A 16,539-nucleotide genomic window follows, 5' to 3' on the forward strand; every position below is an offset into this window, starting at 1 on the left:
CTCTGTGGTTTAACCCTGCCCTCTACTCTCCAGTACAGTGGTACCTTGGGTTACATATGCTTCAGGTTACAGACTCTGCTAACCCAGAAATAGTGCTTCAGGTTAAGAACTTTGTTTCAGGATGAGAATAGAAATCATGCTCTGGCAGCACAACGGCAGCAGGAGGCCCCATTAGCTAAAGTGGTACTTCAGGTTAAGAACAGTTTCAGGTTAAGTACGGACCTCTGGAATGAATTAAGTACTTAACCCGAGGTACCACTGTATCTGCAATGTGAATTTAACACCAGACTACACTGCAAGGTTGTTTACAAATCGGTCTGGGCCTCAGCCCCTCCTTGCGAACTGGAAATGTGGGGATAATATTGCTGCATTACAGCAGCAATATTGTTCCTCAGGGTTGTTCCTCAGCCGCCTCAAATTGCAATATGTCGATGAAATCCCCCAAATACATTAAAAGCGTTCTTAAGCTGCTAGTCTTCATCTTGGTCTGAAATGTGGGGATAACCTTCCTTAGCTATATTATATTATTTCCAAATGCTGCTCTGTCATTCTTAGCCTGGTGGGAAGAATGAGAAGGATCAATTGTGAGGGCTTTGTTGCTCTAATTTTGTAGGGTGATGGAGATGTCAGTAGGGACGGACACACCATCTTTTTCTTCCCTGTGAGAGAATTTTACTTTTCAAAGACTGAAGAGGGCTTTTCGGGTGGAAAGAAAGCAGGGAAACTAGAAGGTGGAGAGATACAGGAGGAGGATAGAAGAGAGTTCCTTAGGAAGAGAAATTGATTGTTATACCACTCTGAATACAGCTTCCAGAATTCTTTGGGGGAAGCTATAGCTGTTTAAAGTAATATCGTAGTGCTTTAAATTTATGGCGTGTGTGGCCCAGATGTTGTTGGACTACAACTCCCACAATCACTAACCATTGACCATGCTCCCTGGAGCAATGGGAGTTGTAGTATGGAGGGGACAGGTTGGCTGGGGCTGACATATGCTGCTATTCTCTCCTTAGCAGTGTGTGTCTTTTCTATCCCTCTCTCCCTTTTGAAACAGGAAAAGTACCTTGCGGAAAACCTCATTTTTCATTTTATTCCAGAGTTAAAAGTTGAGCAGTGAACTTCCTGGTTCATAGATCTAGCCTGTTAGGCACACTGGCTGTTAATACTCCCATTAAGGAAGACCTTAAGAAGAAGAGCTTGCCGGATCAGGCCAGCAACCCGTGTAGTCCAGCATCCTGTTCTCACAGTGGCCAACCACTTCCCTTAAGGCAGCGTTTCCCAAACGTTTTTGAACCACAGTTCCCATCATCCCTGACCATTGGTCTATGATTCTCTATCGATATGGGGGTTGATAGCCCACTTTTACTAGAGAATGTGCCCCGTGCTCAAAACTCCCATTGTTCTAGGTGCATTATATGACACGGAATTTCATTAGCGTGAGCAGTTTCTGAGCTCTGGGCGCAGTACTGCGCCTAAGATTTCATATTTAAACTGCAGAGTGGAAGGAAAGGAGGACATTTTTCTGCCACGTCACTTCCATCTACTCCCTGAAGAGACCCCCTTAAGAATATTACGGGGACGACGACAGGGGAAGGACTGGACAATGTGAAAAATGAACAAAATATTTTGCTGCAGTTCATTCATTTTCAGCTTTGTATTCTTGTTATTAAAAAAAAATGCCTTGTTGCGCCCATAACCTATTTTTAAGCTGCCATTTAGCTCCTAGCTTTCATATCTCAGTTTCTAACACTGAATGTGCCCTACCACCCAGATTGCTAACCACTTTTTGGCTTTTGTTTTCCTTGACTCCATTGTGTGTGTGTTTGTGTGTTTCTTTAGCTCAGGTAGAAACGCCCCTTTCAACTCAGGAAGACCCCCAGGGTCTTCAGACTACTGGGGTCCTCGGCCAATTGCAGCTCTTTTGCCACCAAGCAAATTTCATCAGACCTGAGCCTTCCTCTCTGAGATCTCCTTGGACTAACCATCTCTCTGTTTCCATCAATATCAAGAACTGGTAAGGATCTTCCTCCCCCCCGGAACCAACCTGCCAAAATCGCTAGCTTTTTAGCTCAAGAGTTGGCATGAAGATGATAGAGCAAAAATATGCAGGCACTGAACCTAACGGGGGGTCAGAAGGAGCAACAAAGCCTATCAGAGCAGTTTATTCTGAATATACAACCAAGCAGTCAAGCTGTGGAGCGTCTGAAGACGGCAAAGGGGGACTTGGCAAGGGGAGGCAAGAGCGATGGGAAGCCCAGTGGCAGCAGTTCCTGAAGACCCTGCAGCCCCTTCACCCAGAAGGGGGAAGCCCCCCGGAGATGCCCAAGTCTGCCCCCTGGGAAGACGCCAGTACCTTCCTGACCTCCTTTGAGCAAGTGGCCAAAGGCTGCCGCTGGCCCAGGAGAGAGTGGACAGCTCGGCTCCTGCCTGCGCTGAGCGGGGAAGCTGACGAGGCCTTCCGGAGCCTGGAGGCCCAAGACAGAGAGGATTATGGGAAGGTGAAGGCGGCCATCTTGCGAGGGGCCGCCCTGAGGATGGAGGTTGAGCGCCAACGCTTCCGTCAGTTCTGCTGCCAGCAGGTGGAAGACCCCCGGAGGATCCACCTGCAGCTGCAGGATCTCTGCCACCGGTGGCTGAAGCCGGAGAGACGCAGCAAGGAGCAGATCCTGGAGCTGCTGGTCCTGGAGCAGTTCCTGGCCAGCCTCCCACCAGAGCTGCAGAGCCGGATCCGAGCAGGAGGACCAGAGTCGTGTTCGCAGGTGGTGGCCCTGGCGGAGGAGTTCCTGATGGCCAGCCAGCAAGACTTGGCCGAGGCTGCAGAGTGGCAGGTGGGAGAATAATGCATTTAGCTGGACACAGAATGTGTCTTAGGCATGTGCAAAGTGTTTATATGTATCCCCTCTGAAAAAGTGCATTAACTTTTCACAACGTCAGCCAGGAAATTTGGGGAACATTCCTGTGGGGTTTTGCCAAGACAGGCAGAGAAAAAAAGAACAGCATTTTTGTTTTGTAATTACGGTAGTAGTAGTAGTAGTAATAATAATAATAATAATAATAATAATAATAATAATAATAATAATATCCTTTATTAGGCATAGCAAACCACACATTATCAAACAGACACCGTTTACAATTTGTATAAAATGAGAGCTCAACATAAGGTTTTCCTAGTCAGATATTTAACTCCAGAGAAAATCAATTTGCATAAATAATACAATACAACACTACCACATCACCGATCAGCTAAGAACCACTAAATCTCTTTATAATGGCCCAGTCTTTCTACATGGACAGCACTCAAAAATTCAGCCACTATTAAAGTAATTTGATCATTCTTGTCCGAGAGCAGGTCCTGAATCGTTGGTACAGTTCCTGAACCGTTGTTTTGTAATTTTAAAAAGTGTTGGTTTGGGCTGTAAATCCAAGTAAACCCCACAGAGTTCGCTCTGTTCCGAGTATGACCACCCTCACTGATTCAGGAACCGTTGCAGGATGCGTGCGTGGATTCCGTGGATGCAGAGGAGGTGCCATTGGACGTTGCTCAAGGACGGATCTCCAAAGACAGAGATGGGGAGATCAGTTTGCTAGGTAAGGATTCACCAGAGCGACTAACATCGCAGTCCTAACCGTGTCTGCTCAGAAGTCAGTCAGGGGTTACTCCAAGGAAGAGATGGGGACCTAAGAGTTTTGCACCTTTTGTATGAGTGGTATAATTTGGACAACTAGGTGTAACGGAAGTCTCTTGTGCCTTTAAGCTGTCTAGTGATGAGATTTTGGCAGGTGAGATTTGTCACACGGGGTGATGAAACACTGCGCCCGTTGAATTTCCCTATTCTACACAACAGCACAAGGTCGCTTCAGAGGTGCCAAAACTAGCCTCTCGCCAAAATAGTTTGTTGTATGCTCAGGCGAAGCAACCACAAAGTACCAAATAACTGCATATCTGGCCCAGGTTTTCCAGATTTTCTTCTTCTTTTTTTTAATAGAATATTTATTGAGATTTTACAAAGACAGATTTACAAAATACAAAGAAAAAAAACATATGAAAAGAAAAGAAAAAAAGAAAACATACAAAAATACATATAAAATAAAATAAAAATACAAAATACAAAAAACGAATAAATAAAAAAGAATTAAAAACAAATCCATTTTTTATAACTTTAAACTCATTAGTTTGTTTCCTTGACCTCCTCACACCTCCCCTTTTTGTATTCCCATTTACATAAGCAAATCAGCAAATCCTTACCCTCTTTCATTTATCTTAACTCTATATCTTAACATATTATAACTCTATATTTTCATCCATTATCAATTCATTTTTGCATATTCTTATTAACTTTGTTGCTAATGCCACTTATTTTCAATCCAACATCATTTTAACTTTCATTAATTTTACAGTGTTTCTGCAGATAGTCTTTAAATTTCTTCCAATCTTCTTCCACCAACCAGGTTTTCCAGATTTTCTAGCCAATTTTCCTTTGATTGTGACTTGATCTAGTACTAAAATTTGGAGGACCGATCCTCTGTAGGATGCTCTGGCTAGGCATGATGTGAACTGTTGGCATCCAGTTATAGATTTGTACAGTTGGAAGGGACCCAGGGGTCATCTAGTCCAACCCCCTGCAATGCAGGAATCTCAACTAAAACATCCATGACGGGTGGCTATCCATCCTCTGCCTAAAAACCTCCAAGGGAAGGGTGGCCAGGTTTCCCTTCTGAAATTGTCCTTTCCATCCTTTGCAGGTGGTGACATCAAAAGCTCAAGTAATTCCGGTTTGTTGCTTCCTCCTGAAGGACGGGAGATGGCTGAAGTTGTCCTGAGCGAGGAGAGCTTTGGAGACCACAGCAATGCTTCCTGGGGCCGGGGTCTCAGTGTGCAAGTAGAGGAGGTAAAATTCTCGCTTTTACCCCAGTTGCTGTTTTTCCTTTTGTTCTGCCTCAGGGTATTTCCGCCCTAGTAGGGCTACCGTATTTTTCCCTCTATAACACACAGATTTTTTCTCCTAAAAAGGAAGGGGAAATGTCTGTGCGTGTTATTGAGCGAATGTGTGGTCCCTGGAGCCGAAAAATCAGGCAAAAATCAAATCGCGCTTCATGGAGAAGGGAAACCTGAAAAGAGGAAGCGGCTGCTTTCCTGCATTCTGCCTCAGGGTCTTACTGCCCACCCTCCTCTGTTTCGTTGCTGTGTTTGCTCAAACGGAACAAAGAGCAGGGAAAGCCCCTCCCCTCCAGGCAAGCAGAGGGGAAAGCAGAGTGTCGTTCCTTCTAATTCCTCTCTGTGCTCCGGTGCTGCTGGGGGAGAGGGAGAGAGAGGGGGGGGGGAGAGAGAGGGGGGAGGGAGAGAGAGGGGGAGAGGGAGAGAGAGAGAGTTGGCTGGCTTGGGTGAGGGGAAACTTTTGCCTTTCTTTCCTCCCTCCCGTTAAATCCCTCTCCTGCATTCTTAGCCAGCTGCTTCTCTGCACACCCCTCTCATGTCCCCTCTTTCTTTTTCCTTCGCTCCCCACTTAAAATGTGGTTACAAAGCATAGATCCACATGGATCCTCAGGATCTTTGCATTGGGTCACCCCAAATTCACCATCAGATCACATAGCATGTCCATGGCTACAGCCTGCCCCCCCAAATCACGCACCCACTGTTGCCTGGGGCTGTAATGGTGCAAAAACATGGTTAAAAAGCATGGATCCACATGGATCCTCGGGATCTTTGCACTGGGTCACCCTAAATTCACCATCAGATCACATAGCATGTCCATGGCTACAGCCTGCACCAAAAAAATCACGCACCCACTTGCCTGGGGCTGCAATGGTGCAAAAATGTGGTTACAAAGCATGGATCCACAGGAATTCTCTGGATTTTTGCATTGGGTCACCCCAAATTCACCATCAGATCACATGTCTGTGGCCACAGCATGAAGCACAAAAATGATACATCCACTGTTTCATTCAGAATGTTTTTTCCCTTGTTTTCCTCCTCTAAAAACGATGTGCGTGTTATGGTCAGGTGCGTGTTATAGAGCGAAAAATACGGTAATTTTAGAGCCCAGCTAAAGAAGCAGCAGCAGCTGAGCAAACTGTCCACAAAAACAGTTGTTGTTAGTTGTTTACAGCATGCTGGTTTCATTTTAAGAAGCACAAGAATAAACTCCAGTTTTTGACACTTCCTTGCCTTGTCCACCTGCAGCTGGTGTTTGTTCTCCATAGGTGACTACGGCTATTTATGTTCCCAGTATGTATTCACCATCCTTTTCTAAGTCACAGTGCAGAGTGTAGCTTTTCCTCAGTGTTTAATTTTGTATTTTTACAAGTACAGTGGTGCCTCGCAAGACGAAATTAATCCGTTCCGTGAGGCTCTTCGTATAGCGGTTTTTTCGTCTTGCGAAGCAAGCCCATTGACAGCTTAGCGGATTAGCGCTACAGCTGTCAAGCGGCTTCCAGCGATCAGCTGTTAAGCGGCTTATCAGCGGAACAGCTGATAAGCGGCTTAGCGGCTTAAGAAAAGGGCGAAAAAAGCGAAAAAAACCCGCAGGGGGATGCAAGATTTTTTTCATCTTGAGAAGCAACCCCATAGGGGAATTCGTTTTGCGAAGCCCCTCCAAAACGGAAAACCCTTTCGTCTAGCGGGTTTTTTTGTCTTGCGAGGCGTTCGTCTTGCGGGGCACCACTGTAGATTGAGAGCTGAAACTCTTATTTAACGGGTCTGGGGTTTGTTTGTTGGTTTATGGGGGGAAAGGACATTAGCATCATTCTGTGCATTTGCATTGTTTCTTATGCAACAGCGTCTGATGGCGGTGTTGGGGTGTTTTATGTTTCCAGGGACTGCCAAATTCCAAGGAGACAGGCGTGCCTTTGCACATGTTTGAAAGGACTCCAAAGCAGCCAGGCCAACAGACTATGTTCTGGCAAGTCCTGCCAGAGGACACTGGAAATGTCCTGTCTTTTGGTAAGGGTCGCTCAAGTCCAGTAAACAACTTGCAGTTTTGAAATTCGAAAGAGGAAGAAAGAGCCTTTCCCCCAATTCTATGTACAGTGGTGCCTCGCAAGACGAAATTAATTCGTTCCGCAAGTCTTTTCGTCTTGCGAGTTTTTCGTCTTGCGAAGCACGGTTTCCCATAGGAATGCATTAAAAATCAATTAATGCGTTCCTATGGAAACCGCCTTCAGACTAGGTCCGGGGACAGTCTGTCCCCCGACCTCTTCTGAAGGCCGGCGGGGGGGCGAAAGTCTTTGCTCCCCCCTGCCTGCCTTCCCGGGAGAGCTGAAAACGCAACGCTGCCTTCCCGCTCTCCCGGGAAGGCAGGCAGGGGGGGACAAAGACTTTTGCCCCCCGCCCGCCTTCAGAAGAGGTCCTGGACCTCTTCCGATGGTGGGCGGGGGGCAAAAGTCTTTGCTCCCCCCGCCTGCCTTCAAAAGCCATCCAGGATAGCGGGAAGCGCTTCCCTGCTATCCCGGACCGCTTTTAAAATGCTGGCGGTGGGGAGCAAAACCTTTTGCCCCCGCCGGCCTTCCTGGACCTCTTCTGAAGTCCGGAGGGGGGGGGGAAGGTTTTGCTCCCCACCGCCAGCATTTAAAAGAGGTCCCCGGAGATTTCCCTATGGGCTTTCGTCTTGCGAAGCAAGCCCATAGGGAAAATCGTCTAGCGAAGCGACGCAAAAACCGAAAAACCCTTTCGTCTTGCGGGTTTTTCGTCTTGCGAGGCATTCGTCTTGCGGGGCACCACTGTACTGCAGTACAAGTCATAAGTACAAAAACATTAGGAATAACAGTTACAGATAGGTAGCCGTGTTGGTCTGCCATAGTCAAAACAAAAAAAATTCTTTCCAGTAGCACCTTAAAGACCAACTAAGTTAGTTCTTGGTATGAGCTTTCGTGTGCATGCACACTATGGAAGGCACCACATTGAGCCGCATGAAATGGAAGTCCATCAACCTCACAGTGTATCTGAAGAAGTGTGCATGCACACGAAAGCTCATACCAAGAACTAACTTAGTTGGTCTTTAAGGTGCTACTGGAAAGAATTTTTTTTGTTTTGATTAGGAATAACTGTAAGAGCTGTTTGACAGTGGAACAGTCTCCCTCGGGAGGTGGCGGGCTCTCCTTCCTTGGAGCTTTTTTTAGCAGAGACTGAATAATAATAATAATAATAATAATAATAATAATAATAATAATAATTTATTATTTGTACTCCGCCCATCTGGCTGAGTTTCCCCAGCCACTCTGGGCAGCTCCCAGTCAAGTGTTAAAAACAGTACAGCATTAATATTAAAAACTTCTCTAAACAGGGCTGCCTTCAGATGTCTTTTGAAAAGAAGATAGCTGCTTATTTCCTTCACTTCTGAAGGGAGGGCGTTCATCAGGGCGGGCACCACTACCAAGAAGGCCTCTGCCTTGTTCCTCGTAGCTTTGCTTCTCGCAATGAGGGAACCGCCAGAAGGCCCTTGGCGCTGGATCTCATTGTCCGGGCTGAACAATGGGGGTGGAGACGTTCCTTCAGGTATACTGAGCCAAGGCCGTTTAGGGCTTTAAAGGTCAGCACCAACACTTTGAATTGTGGTCAGAAACGTACTGGGAGCCAATGTAGGTCTTTCCTTGAATGACTGAGAATTGCTTTTTCTGAGGGTATTGAAAACTCTTGGGAAACCAGAAGTCTTGATTTGCTTCAGATAGCACAATTCCCAGGACTTGAGTGTGAGATGCCCCTTTTGCCCCTTCAAAACAGGAGCCATTGTGTGAGACATGCCCGATAGCACTCAGTGCCCCAAATTCCTTCTGTGCAGGATTAGCTGAAGCAGTTTCTGTACAAATAGAACAAAATAGCCGCATTTATTCCCTTTATTTAAAGAGGCCACAAACCAACCTGGGTTAAGCAAACAATCCGGACAGCCTGGGATGTAAGAAGAGGGGTTGAGAGAGAGAGAGAGAGAGAGAGAGAGAGAGAGAGAGAGAGATAAAGCTTGAGCTTAGCAGATATATTTTGATGATGCGGAAGGGCAAACGGTGACGAGAGGAAGGAGGTTGCAGGCTTCTAGAAAAGACCAGAGCATGGACAAAACCCCTCTCTCTGCTCTCTTCAGGTGAACAAAAGAGATGCTGGATCAAAAGGGAAACATCTCAGCGGGGAGAGACTTTGCCAGAGGACATACACAGGGCATGCGCAGAAGTACCTCAGTGGGATTTTCCTCTGACGTCTGAAACTCACGAGCAGCCATGTGAGGGGAAAGGGCGACAGAAGAAGCCAGTGGAGAGAGAGGGAGAACGCAGCGAGCGCACAGAAGTTATTCCAGGTGTTGTTATCCTGACCTCCTCAGGGCCCATAGAGGGGGAGAAGCTTCCATTTTCTGGGTTCGGGAGGAAACACAACGACAAGTCAGGGCTTGTTGTGAGTCACCCTGGGGAGGACCCCAGCAAACGTCCTCTGTGGGGCAAAGAAAGCCAGACAAAGCATTGCTTCTGTAAACCTCAGGAGATACTTACAGGAGGGGAACAACATGCACCTGTTGGCCACCAGAATATTTGCACAGAAGAAGAACCCAAGGAAAGTCTTGAGGGTGGCCAAAGTTTCAGATGCAGGCTGCAGAATCATCAGGACGTTCCTTCAGGAAGGAAGAAGCATGAATGTTCCACATGTAGGAAAAGCCAGAGCAGGTTTAACAAGGCACCAGAGGATTCATACTGGAGAGAAGCCCTACAGATGCCTTGAGTGCGGGAAAAGCTTCAGCTGGGGAGAAAACCTGTGCAGACACCAGAGGGTCCACACTAGAGAGAAACCGTACAAATGTTCTCACTGTAGGAAATGTTTCAGTCAGAGCGGGGACTTGAAGATTCATCAGAGAATCCATACCGGAGAGAAACCGTACAAATGTCCCGAGTGTGATAAGAGCTTCAGGCGGCGACAGCACCTGATGGGCCATCAGAGGACCCATAGCAGGGAGTAACTGTTTCAAGTTCATCAGAGCACTCACAAGAGACCTTACAAATGCCACAAGGAAAAGCCAGGAAAGATTGGTTAAGCACCAGAGCACCTTTAATATTGTCTGCCATTAGATCCTATCACCACAGATTCCACTTTCTCTTTTTTTTTTTATAAATTTTTATTGGATTTTCACATTTTATAAAGACACACACACAAAAAAAAAGACAAAGACAAAACATGTATAATTTCATATCCTTACTTTCCTAACCCTCTTTCCCTGACTTCCCCCCACCCCCCCTCATACATCCCAATTTCCATAGTTAGTTCAGCAAGTTCTTATCCCTCCCTTTAACCTATTCTTGTTGTGTTTAAACTTGATTCCTTTTATTAGGCCAAATTTTGCCTATCCCATTCTCTTATATACATTAAATCCTTTTTCTAAGGTCGACCTAGGTTCTCATACCATAAATTTCCCCTTTTTTATATTAATATATAAGTCAGAATACCCAAACACAAAAGTCGTAAATTTTCCAAGTTCTACTCTCCCCCTCCCTCCCTACCCCGGTTTCCGCCCCTTCCCAAATAAATGTCCACCCATACAGTTCCTAGCCCGGATTCCTCACATCCGAGGCCTTCAAGTCTCTGTCAGTCTCTCTCTGTCTGTTTTGTTGATAGTCCTTTTTGTTGGTCCTCGGGAAATCTGTCACAGCCACATCACCTTCTCTTACGCCCAAAATAGTTGAGAGTACTTGCTGCCAAAGTTCTGCCAAAGATCTCCCATACTCAAACTCAGAAAAGAAGAGGAAGTCCCAGTCATATTTCTTTGCTCTTTTAAATTCCAGTATTCCATAGAATCCAGAAACTTCCTCCTTTACTTTTCTCATCTTTCTCATCTTTCCCAAATTTGTAATCCAAAAATCTTCTTCTTCATTTCTTGACAACATAGGCTTCTGCTTAATATTTTCTGCCTGTACTTTCTCCCCTCCTTCTTCCTTTTCCACCAATTCCAAAGATTTCTCTTCTGATTCAGCTGCAGATTCTTTCCCAGTCAAGTCCTTTGTTCCATCAGCAGGATTGCTTGTTTTAGAAGTCAAGGTCATAAGTTCTTTGTTCATAGCCATACTCTGCTCTTGCAAAATTCCCACGAGAAAGAAAGCTCTGTCTATTTCTGCCAGTAATTTTCCTTCTGCAGCCATTGTAATGTCACTAGTCCCCCCTAGGGGGATTCCAGTTGCTCAATAGTTCTTTTCCAACAGTCCGTTACTTTGTTATTTATTTTTACTTTGTTTCCAACCACTTCTAGTTAAATGTAGCACCTTTAGTCCAGAGAGATATAAAGTAATGCAATTCTTAGCTTTATCCACCCGTTTGACAGCTCATTTGACAGCTGTCAAACTCCTTGTTCTTTTTCGCTAGACTCACACGCAGGACGCTCCCGGGTCCGGGGGGGGGGGGTTACACAAAAGTTTCCAAAGTTCCTCTCTTCTCTCCAGCACAAAAAACTTATTCTGTCAAATTCATGGAATATCTCTTATCAAACACCGAAAACACACAGTTTTTTCGACCTTAGTTCTCCGCTCCTTGCTTTAGATTGTTTGTATGTAGGGGGGGTGCGGACTTCCCTTTAGCACATCCCCCCGGTCGTTCCAAATTAAGGATATAAATTTTTAAAGTCCGAATTTCCTTCTACTCACGGGTTATTTGTTTCCAGTCCAAATTTCGGGGAAAAAGTTGACGCTCTCCGGCCATGGCTTGCGGCTTTGCTCCACTGAAGTAGCGGTCTACTCCCAGCACCACGCCACTCTCCGTACCCTCTCCGTAGCCTTTAAAAAGGCTCTTCGTGAGTCGGGGAGGGCGCTTAAGGTGCCCACTGAGTCACCAAGTCCACAGGCATCCGCGCCTGTGGTTTCTGAGGGTCCCCGCGTCGCCGGCGCGGCAAGACCCGTCTTCAGCGGAGCCGATTCCCTCTGGAGCTCGGAGGGAATCCGCCATTAATCAATCGCGTCAACCCGGAAGTCTCCAGATTCCACTTTCTCAATACTCTCGATAGCAAGTGGGTGGCCACTATGAACTATTTTTGCCCACAGCTCCTCAGCGGCATGCTCTCCTAGTGAAGGAAGTTCCAGAAACCATTTTTTATCTTGTCAATAGTGGATGCAGTATGGGATGCGGGTGGCGCTGTGGGTTAAACCACAGAGCCTAGGACTTGCCGATCAGAAGGTTGGAGATTCAAATCCCCACGATGGGTGAGCTCCCGTTGCTCGGTCCCTGCTCCTGCCAACCTAGCAGTTTGAAAGCACGTCAGAGTACAAGTAGATAAATAGGTACCACTCCATCGGTAAGGCAAACAGCGTTTCCGTGCACTGCTCTGCTTCGCCAGAAGTGGCTTAGTCATGCTGGCCACATGACCCGGAATCTGTACGCCGGCTCCCTCGGCCAATAAAGCGAGATGAACGCCGCAACCCCAGAGTCGGCCACAACTGGACCTAATGATCAGGGGTCCCTTTACCTTTACGTTTAGTGGCTGCAGTCTTAAAAACTGCATACTGGGACATAGTTAGTGGAATATCTCATGTGTCAAACTGCTTGGGATTAAACCATTCTGCCTGCCATTGCTTTTCCTCAAGGAGCATTGGGAACTGGAGTTTGGGGTGGGTCTTTTGGCAGCCCAGAGGCCTGTACTGACCTCTTGATGTACAATTCCCAGAGTCTGATTCTGAGTTGTCCGCTTCTCACTTCAACAGGGAAGCCATAATATGGAGACATGGCTGATAGTATGGAAGGGGGGCAGGTGACCAGGGTCTTCAGTGCCCCAAATATATCTTCTTTGTGATTAGTTGAAACTGGTTTCGTATTTTTGAAAGGCCAAAATAGCTATATTTGAGAGAGTTACTACTCTATGTTAGACGGAATACTTGGGAGTGGGGGTTAGTCCAAGTGTGGGGGATCTTTGACCCTCCAGATGTTGCTGAACATAGCCAGGGATGATGGGAGTTGGAGTTCAGCAACATCTGGAGGGTCAAATGTTACCCACAGCTGATTTAGCCAGTGAAACTGCTGTTGCTGGCCCCTATGAACATAACCATTTATCCATAAAGTATTTCAGCTATTAGGAAGAAGTAGACAGGTTTAGACTGCAATCCTTAAAAAAATGTGGACCTACCTGGCATTGTGGACCTAATTAAAATTACAGGCTTTTGATACCAGCCTTTAGAACAAACTATAATACATTGTTGCTTTCCTCATTTACCCCCAATGTACTCCAGGAATTGCTTTTTCTGAGGGCGCTGAAACTGAGGAACCAGAGGTATCATGTTTCCTTCAGAAAGCAAAACTCCTGGAATTTGTTTTTGCCCCTTCATAAAGCCATGATGGGGACATGGGTGGTGCTGTGGTCTAAACCACTGAGCCTAGGGCTTGCCGATCAGAAGGTCGGCGATTCAAATCCTCACGACGGGGTGAGCTCCCATTGCTCGGTCCCTGCTCCTGCCAACCTAGCAGTTCGAAAGCATGTCAAATGCAAGTAGATAAATAGATACCACTCTGGCAGGAAGGTAAACGGCGTTTCCATGTGCTGCTCTGGTTCGCCAGAAGCTGCTTGGTCATGCTGGCCACATGACCCGGAATCTGTACGCCGGCTCCCTCGGCCTATAGAGCGAGATGAGTGCGCAACCCCAGAGTTGTCCATGACTGGACCTAATGGTCAGGGGTGTCTTTAAAGCCATGATGAGAGATAATGGCTGGCAGAATGGAAGGGGGTGGTCTCATTTTCAGTGTGGAAGATGACTTTCCTCTGCAACAAGTTGAAACTGATTTAGTGCAAGCAGACCCGAATAGGCGCACTTGGCTTTGACATCTTAATTTAGAGATGTCACAAAAGACATCTCTCCCAAGAGCAGAACTGAGTGAAGAGGAGAACCTCACTTGTGATGCATGGCTAGAAATTGAGAGAAAATGCTGAGTGTAGAGGAGAAGATTCAGAAAGGGAGATCTGGCAGGACAGAGAATGCCAGGAGGGAGGAGGTTGCAAGAGTCTAGAAAAGAGGTGACCAGGGCCTGGACAAAATTCCTCTCTCTTTCTCTTCAGGTGAACAAGACAGGTGCTGGATGAAGATGGAGAAATCCCAGTTGGGAGAGAATTTGCCGAAAGAAATGCACAGGGCATTAGCGGGAGAATTCCATCGGGATGTTTCGGCTGTTACACCTGGAATTCCTGAGGAGAAAAATAATTCCAAAGGGCAACAGGAGAAGCAGCCGGTGAAGAGAGAAACACAATGCCTCTCAGGAGTTATTGCAGTCTCTGTTAGCGAAACCTCAGCAGTGGCCACAGACAGTGGAAAGCCCTGCAGGAGAAAATATAAGTCAGAGAACCCTTTTGAGTGCCCCACATCAGCGAGAGACAGCCAGTCGGTATGTTGCCTTGAGAAACTACAAGGAATACTTAGGGGGCAGAAACAAAATGCCTTGCCAAATGTGGGGAAAATTTATGTGGGGGAGAGGAATTCGTTGGACACCAGGACAGTCGCACAGAAGAGAGCTCCCACGAATGCCCCGAAGATGAGAAACGCTTCAGACATAGGCATCGGAACAATAATTCAGGAAGGAAACCCCACGAGTGTTCCGTGTGCGGGAAAAACTTCACCTTCAGAGCAGAGTTAGCAAGACATCATAGAATCCATACGGGAGAGAAACCATACGGATGTTCTCAGTGTGGGAGAAGCTTCCGGCAGAGAACGCACTTAGTTAGGCACCAGAGCATCCATACTGGGGAACTGTTCCAATGCCCCGAATGTGGGAAGGGCTTTTCCCAGAGAGATACGTTGAAAAGACACCAGAGAACTCACAGGACGCTCCCGAGGCCTGCGTCCTCTGAGGGTGGGGAGAGTTCAAATAGGGGCAGCATGTTCGCTGTGCAGGCCCCTGCCATACCTGTACCAGTGGCCATATTCCCATTGGAAGTAGCCAGCATTAGGCCTCAAAATGGGATTGAGCTCAAAAAGCTCTCTGAAAGCCCGTAGTAAAGAACAACCATGTCCACTTTCAATTAGACTCCAAGGCACCAGTTACTCATAAACGTATAATAATATCAACAATTTTGTTATTTATACCCCGCCCATCAATATACATAATGCATGCTGAAACTAAAAGCTTACCCACGAAAATGCAGTGGTGAGGAATCATGCATAAGCAGAATACTGTAGTTGTGGCTATAATCGCAGAATTTGGGCTGCAATCCTCACACCACTTTATCCTGGACATAAACCCCATTGAATTCAGCAAGACTGACATGGTTAGGAACACACTGTTCTAGTCCTTATGGAATACCCTCTCCGTTGAGGCATTTCATCCCGACTTCATTTTATTTTTCTGTGCCTACTTAAAACACACCGATTTTCACATTGGCTTGTTGCACATCAGAGAATCCAGAGGGAAAGAAAATGCTTAGCAGGACTGAGAACATGTAATATCCCACTGCAGGAATATCTGCAGCTGCTGTTGAAAGCAGAACATCTAGCAGCAGGGAGGCAATAAGAGCTCTGCCGACACTGTAAGCCCCACAGCATGGGTCAAGGATCCTCCCTCCGTCCCCGGTTTTCATCAGCCCACGGTCATAGCTTCACTTTAACCAGCTTATGCACATCGTCTTAAAGCCAGACATTGTGTCACAGGTGAACAGAAAGCTTATGGCCCCTGAAAGTTTGCCATTGAATGCTTAATTCTCCCTTCTGGGGTGTTTCCAGAGGCATAGCTGGGGGGGCGGGTGCACTGGCCACCACACTGTGGGGGCAGCACTTACTGCGGGACCCGCAGTGCGCCTGAGCCCCGCAACTCTCCTGGGAGTGACATAGTGGCTTGGGCACCTGCAGGCTCTGCGCTGCCCAAAATGGCAGTGGGGGACTTGTGTCCGCTGCCCCCCCCCAGCTGCCCTACAGGTGATGGGGAGACTCAGCCTTCTTTCTCCCCTCTCCTGGGAGGGGCCTGGGAAGCAGAGACATGAGAGAGCATCCGAGGAGGGAGGGAGGGAAGAAAAGAGGGGCACAGGCCAGTGTTGCCCATGGCACCCCTGACCATCATTCAAGGCACCCCAGGGTGCCACGGCACACTGGTTGAAAACCACTGGTTTAGGGATTGTGCACTCAAATGAATGGGGGGGGGAGATTGTGGTCTAAAAATCCTCTGATCCATTATCCTCCTGTGTATGTTTGACACCTCTTCATCCTATAGATGCCTCCAGAAGACCTTGCGAGAAGGCCACCTCAAAGGCATGGAGTTGTTTACTGCGTTAAAACCATTTTGACTTGTTCTGGTTTGCACCTTTGTGACCTTTATTTCTCCTTTGACAAGCCTCCTATTTTCTCGGAGGGAAACACTCCCAAGTTACGTTTTGTTGCATTCGTTAAGGTTTTGAAAATGAATAAAAATTAATTAATTAATAATCTCTGAGTACTGTAGCACTGTTGTTTTGTAAAGGCTCACTGTGAGATTACAGAAAAATAAGACTCCAGTTCTGAAATGGAGGCAGGGGCATATTGTCTTACATTTTCTGGAGGCTGGACCAGTTGAATGTGGGGGACTTGTTTGTTCCCAAGCGTGCATCAGTTCACTGCATGGCATGCATGCGGCCGCCACAG

At 46.8% G+C, this 16,539-nt stretch overlaps 1 protein-coding gene across 4 annotated transcripts; it reads left to right on the forward strand.

Moving 5' to 3' along the window:
- The first annotated feature begins 1,609 nt into the window (after window positions 1-1,609).
- LOC309364589 (uncharacterized protein) lies at window positions 1,610-14,957 on the forward strand. Of its 4 annotated transcripts, none has more exons than XM_081902216.1 (6): window positions 1,620-2,825; window positions 3,477-3,585; window positions 4,741-4,886; window positions 6,811-6,937; window positions 9,069-9,278; window positions 13,995-14,957. In XM_081902216.1, the coding sequence occupies exons 1-6, from the start codon at window positions 2,079-2,081 to the stop codon at window positions 14,564-14,566; spliced, it is 1,911 nt and encodes a 636-aa protein (XP_081758342.1). In that variant the 5' UTR covers window positions 1,620-2,078; the 3' UTR covers window positions 14,567-14,957. The 4 variants fall into 4 exon arrangements, with proteins under 4 accessions (XP_081758345.1, XP_081758342.1, XP_081758344.1 ...); XM_081902217.1 differs by having other exon boundaries at window positions 1,622-2,825; window positions 3,489-3,585; XM_081902218.1 differs by lacking the exon at window positions 9,069-9,278.
- The last annotated feature ends 1,582 nt before the right edge of the window (window positions 14,958-16,539 follow it).

The sequence above is a fragment of the Podarcis melisellensis genome (assembly GCF_964234715.1).
Source record: "Podarcis melisellensis genome assembly, chromosome: 2".
NCBI lineage: Eukaryota > Metazoa > Chordata > Lepidosauria > Squamata > Lacertidae > Podarcis > Podarcis melisellensis.

Coding starts and splice junctions, on each gene's coding strand:
- LOC309364589 (XM_081902216.1), top strand. CDS start 2,079: ATGAAGATGATAGAGCAAAAATATGCAGGCACTGAACCTAACGGGGGG. Junction 3,586..4,740: donor TGGGGAGATCAGTTTGCTAG/GTAAGGATTCAC, acceptor CATCCTTTGCAG/GTGGTGACATCAAAAGCTCA. Junction 4,887..6,810: donor TCAGTGTGCAAGTAGAGGAG/GTAAAATTCTCG, acceptor TTATGTTTCCAG/GGACTGCCAAATTCCAAGGA.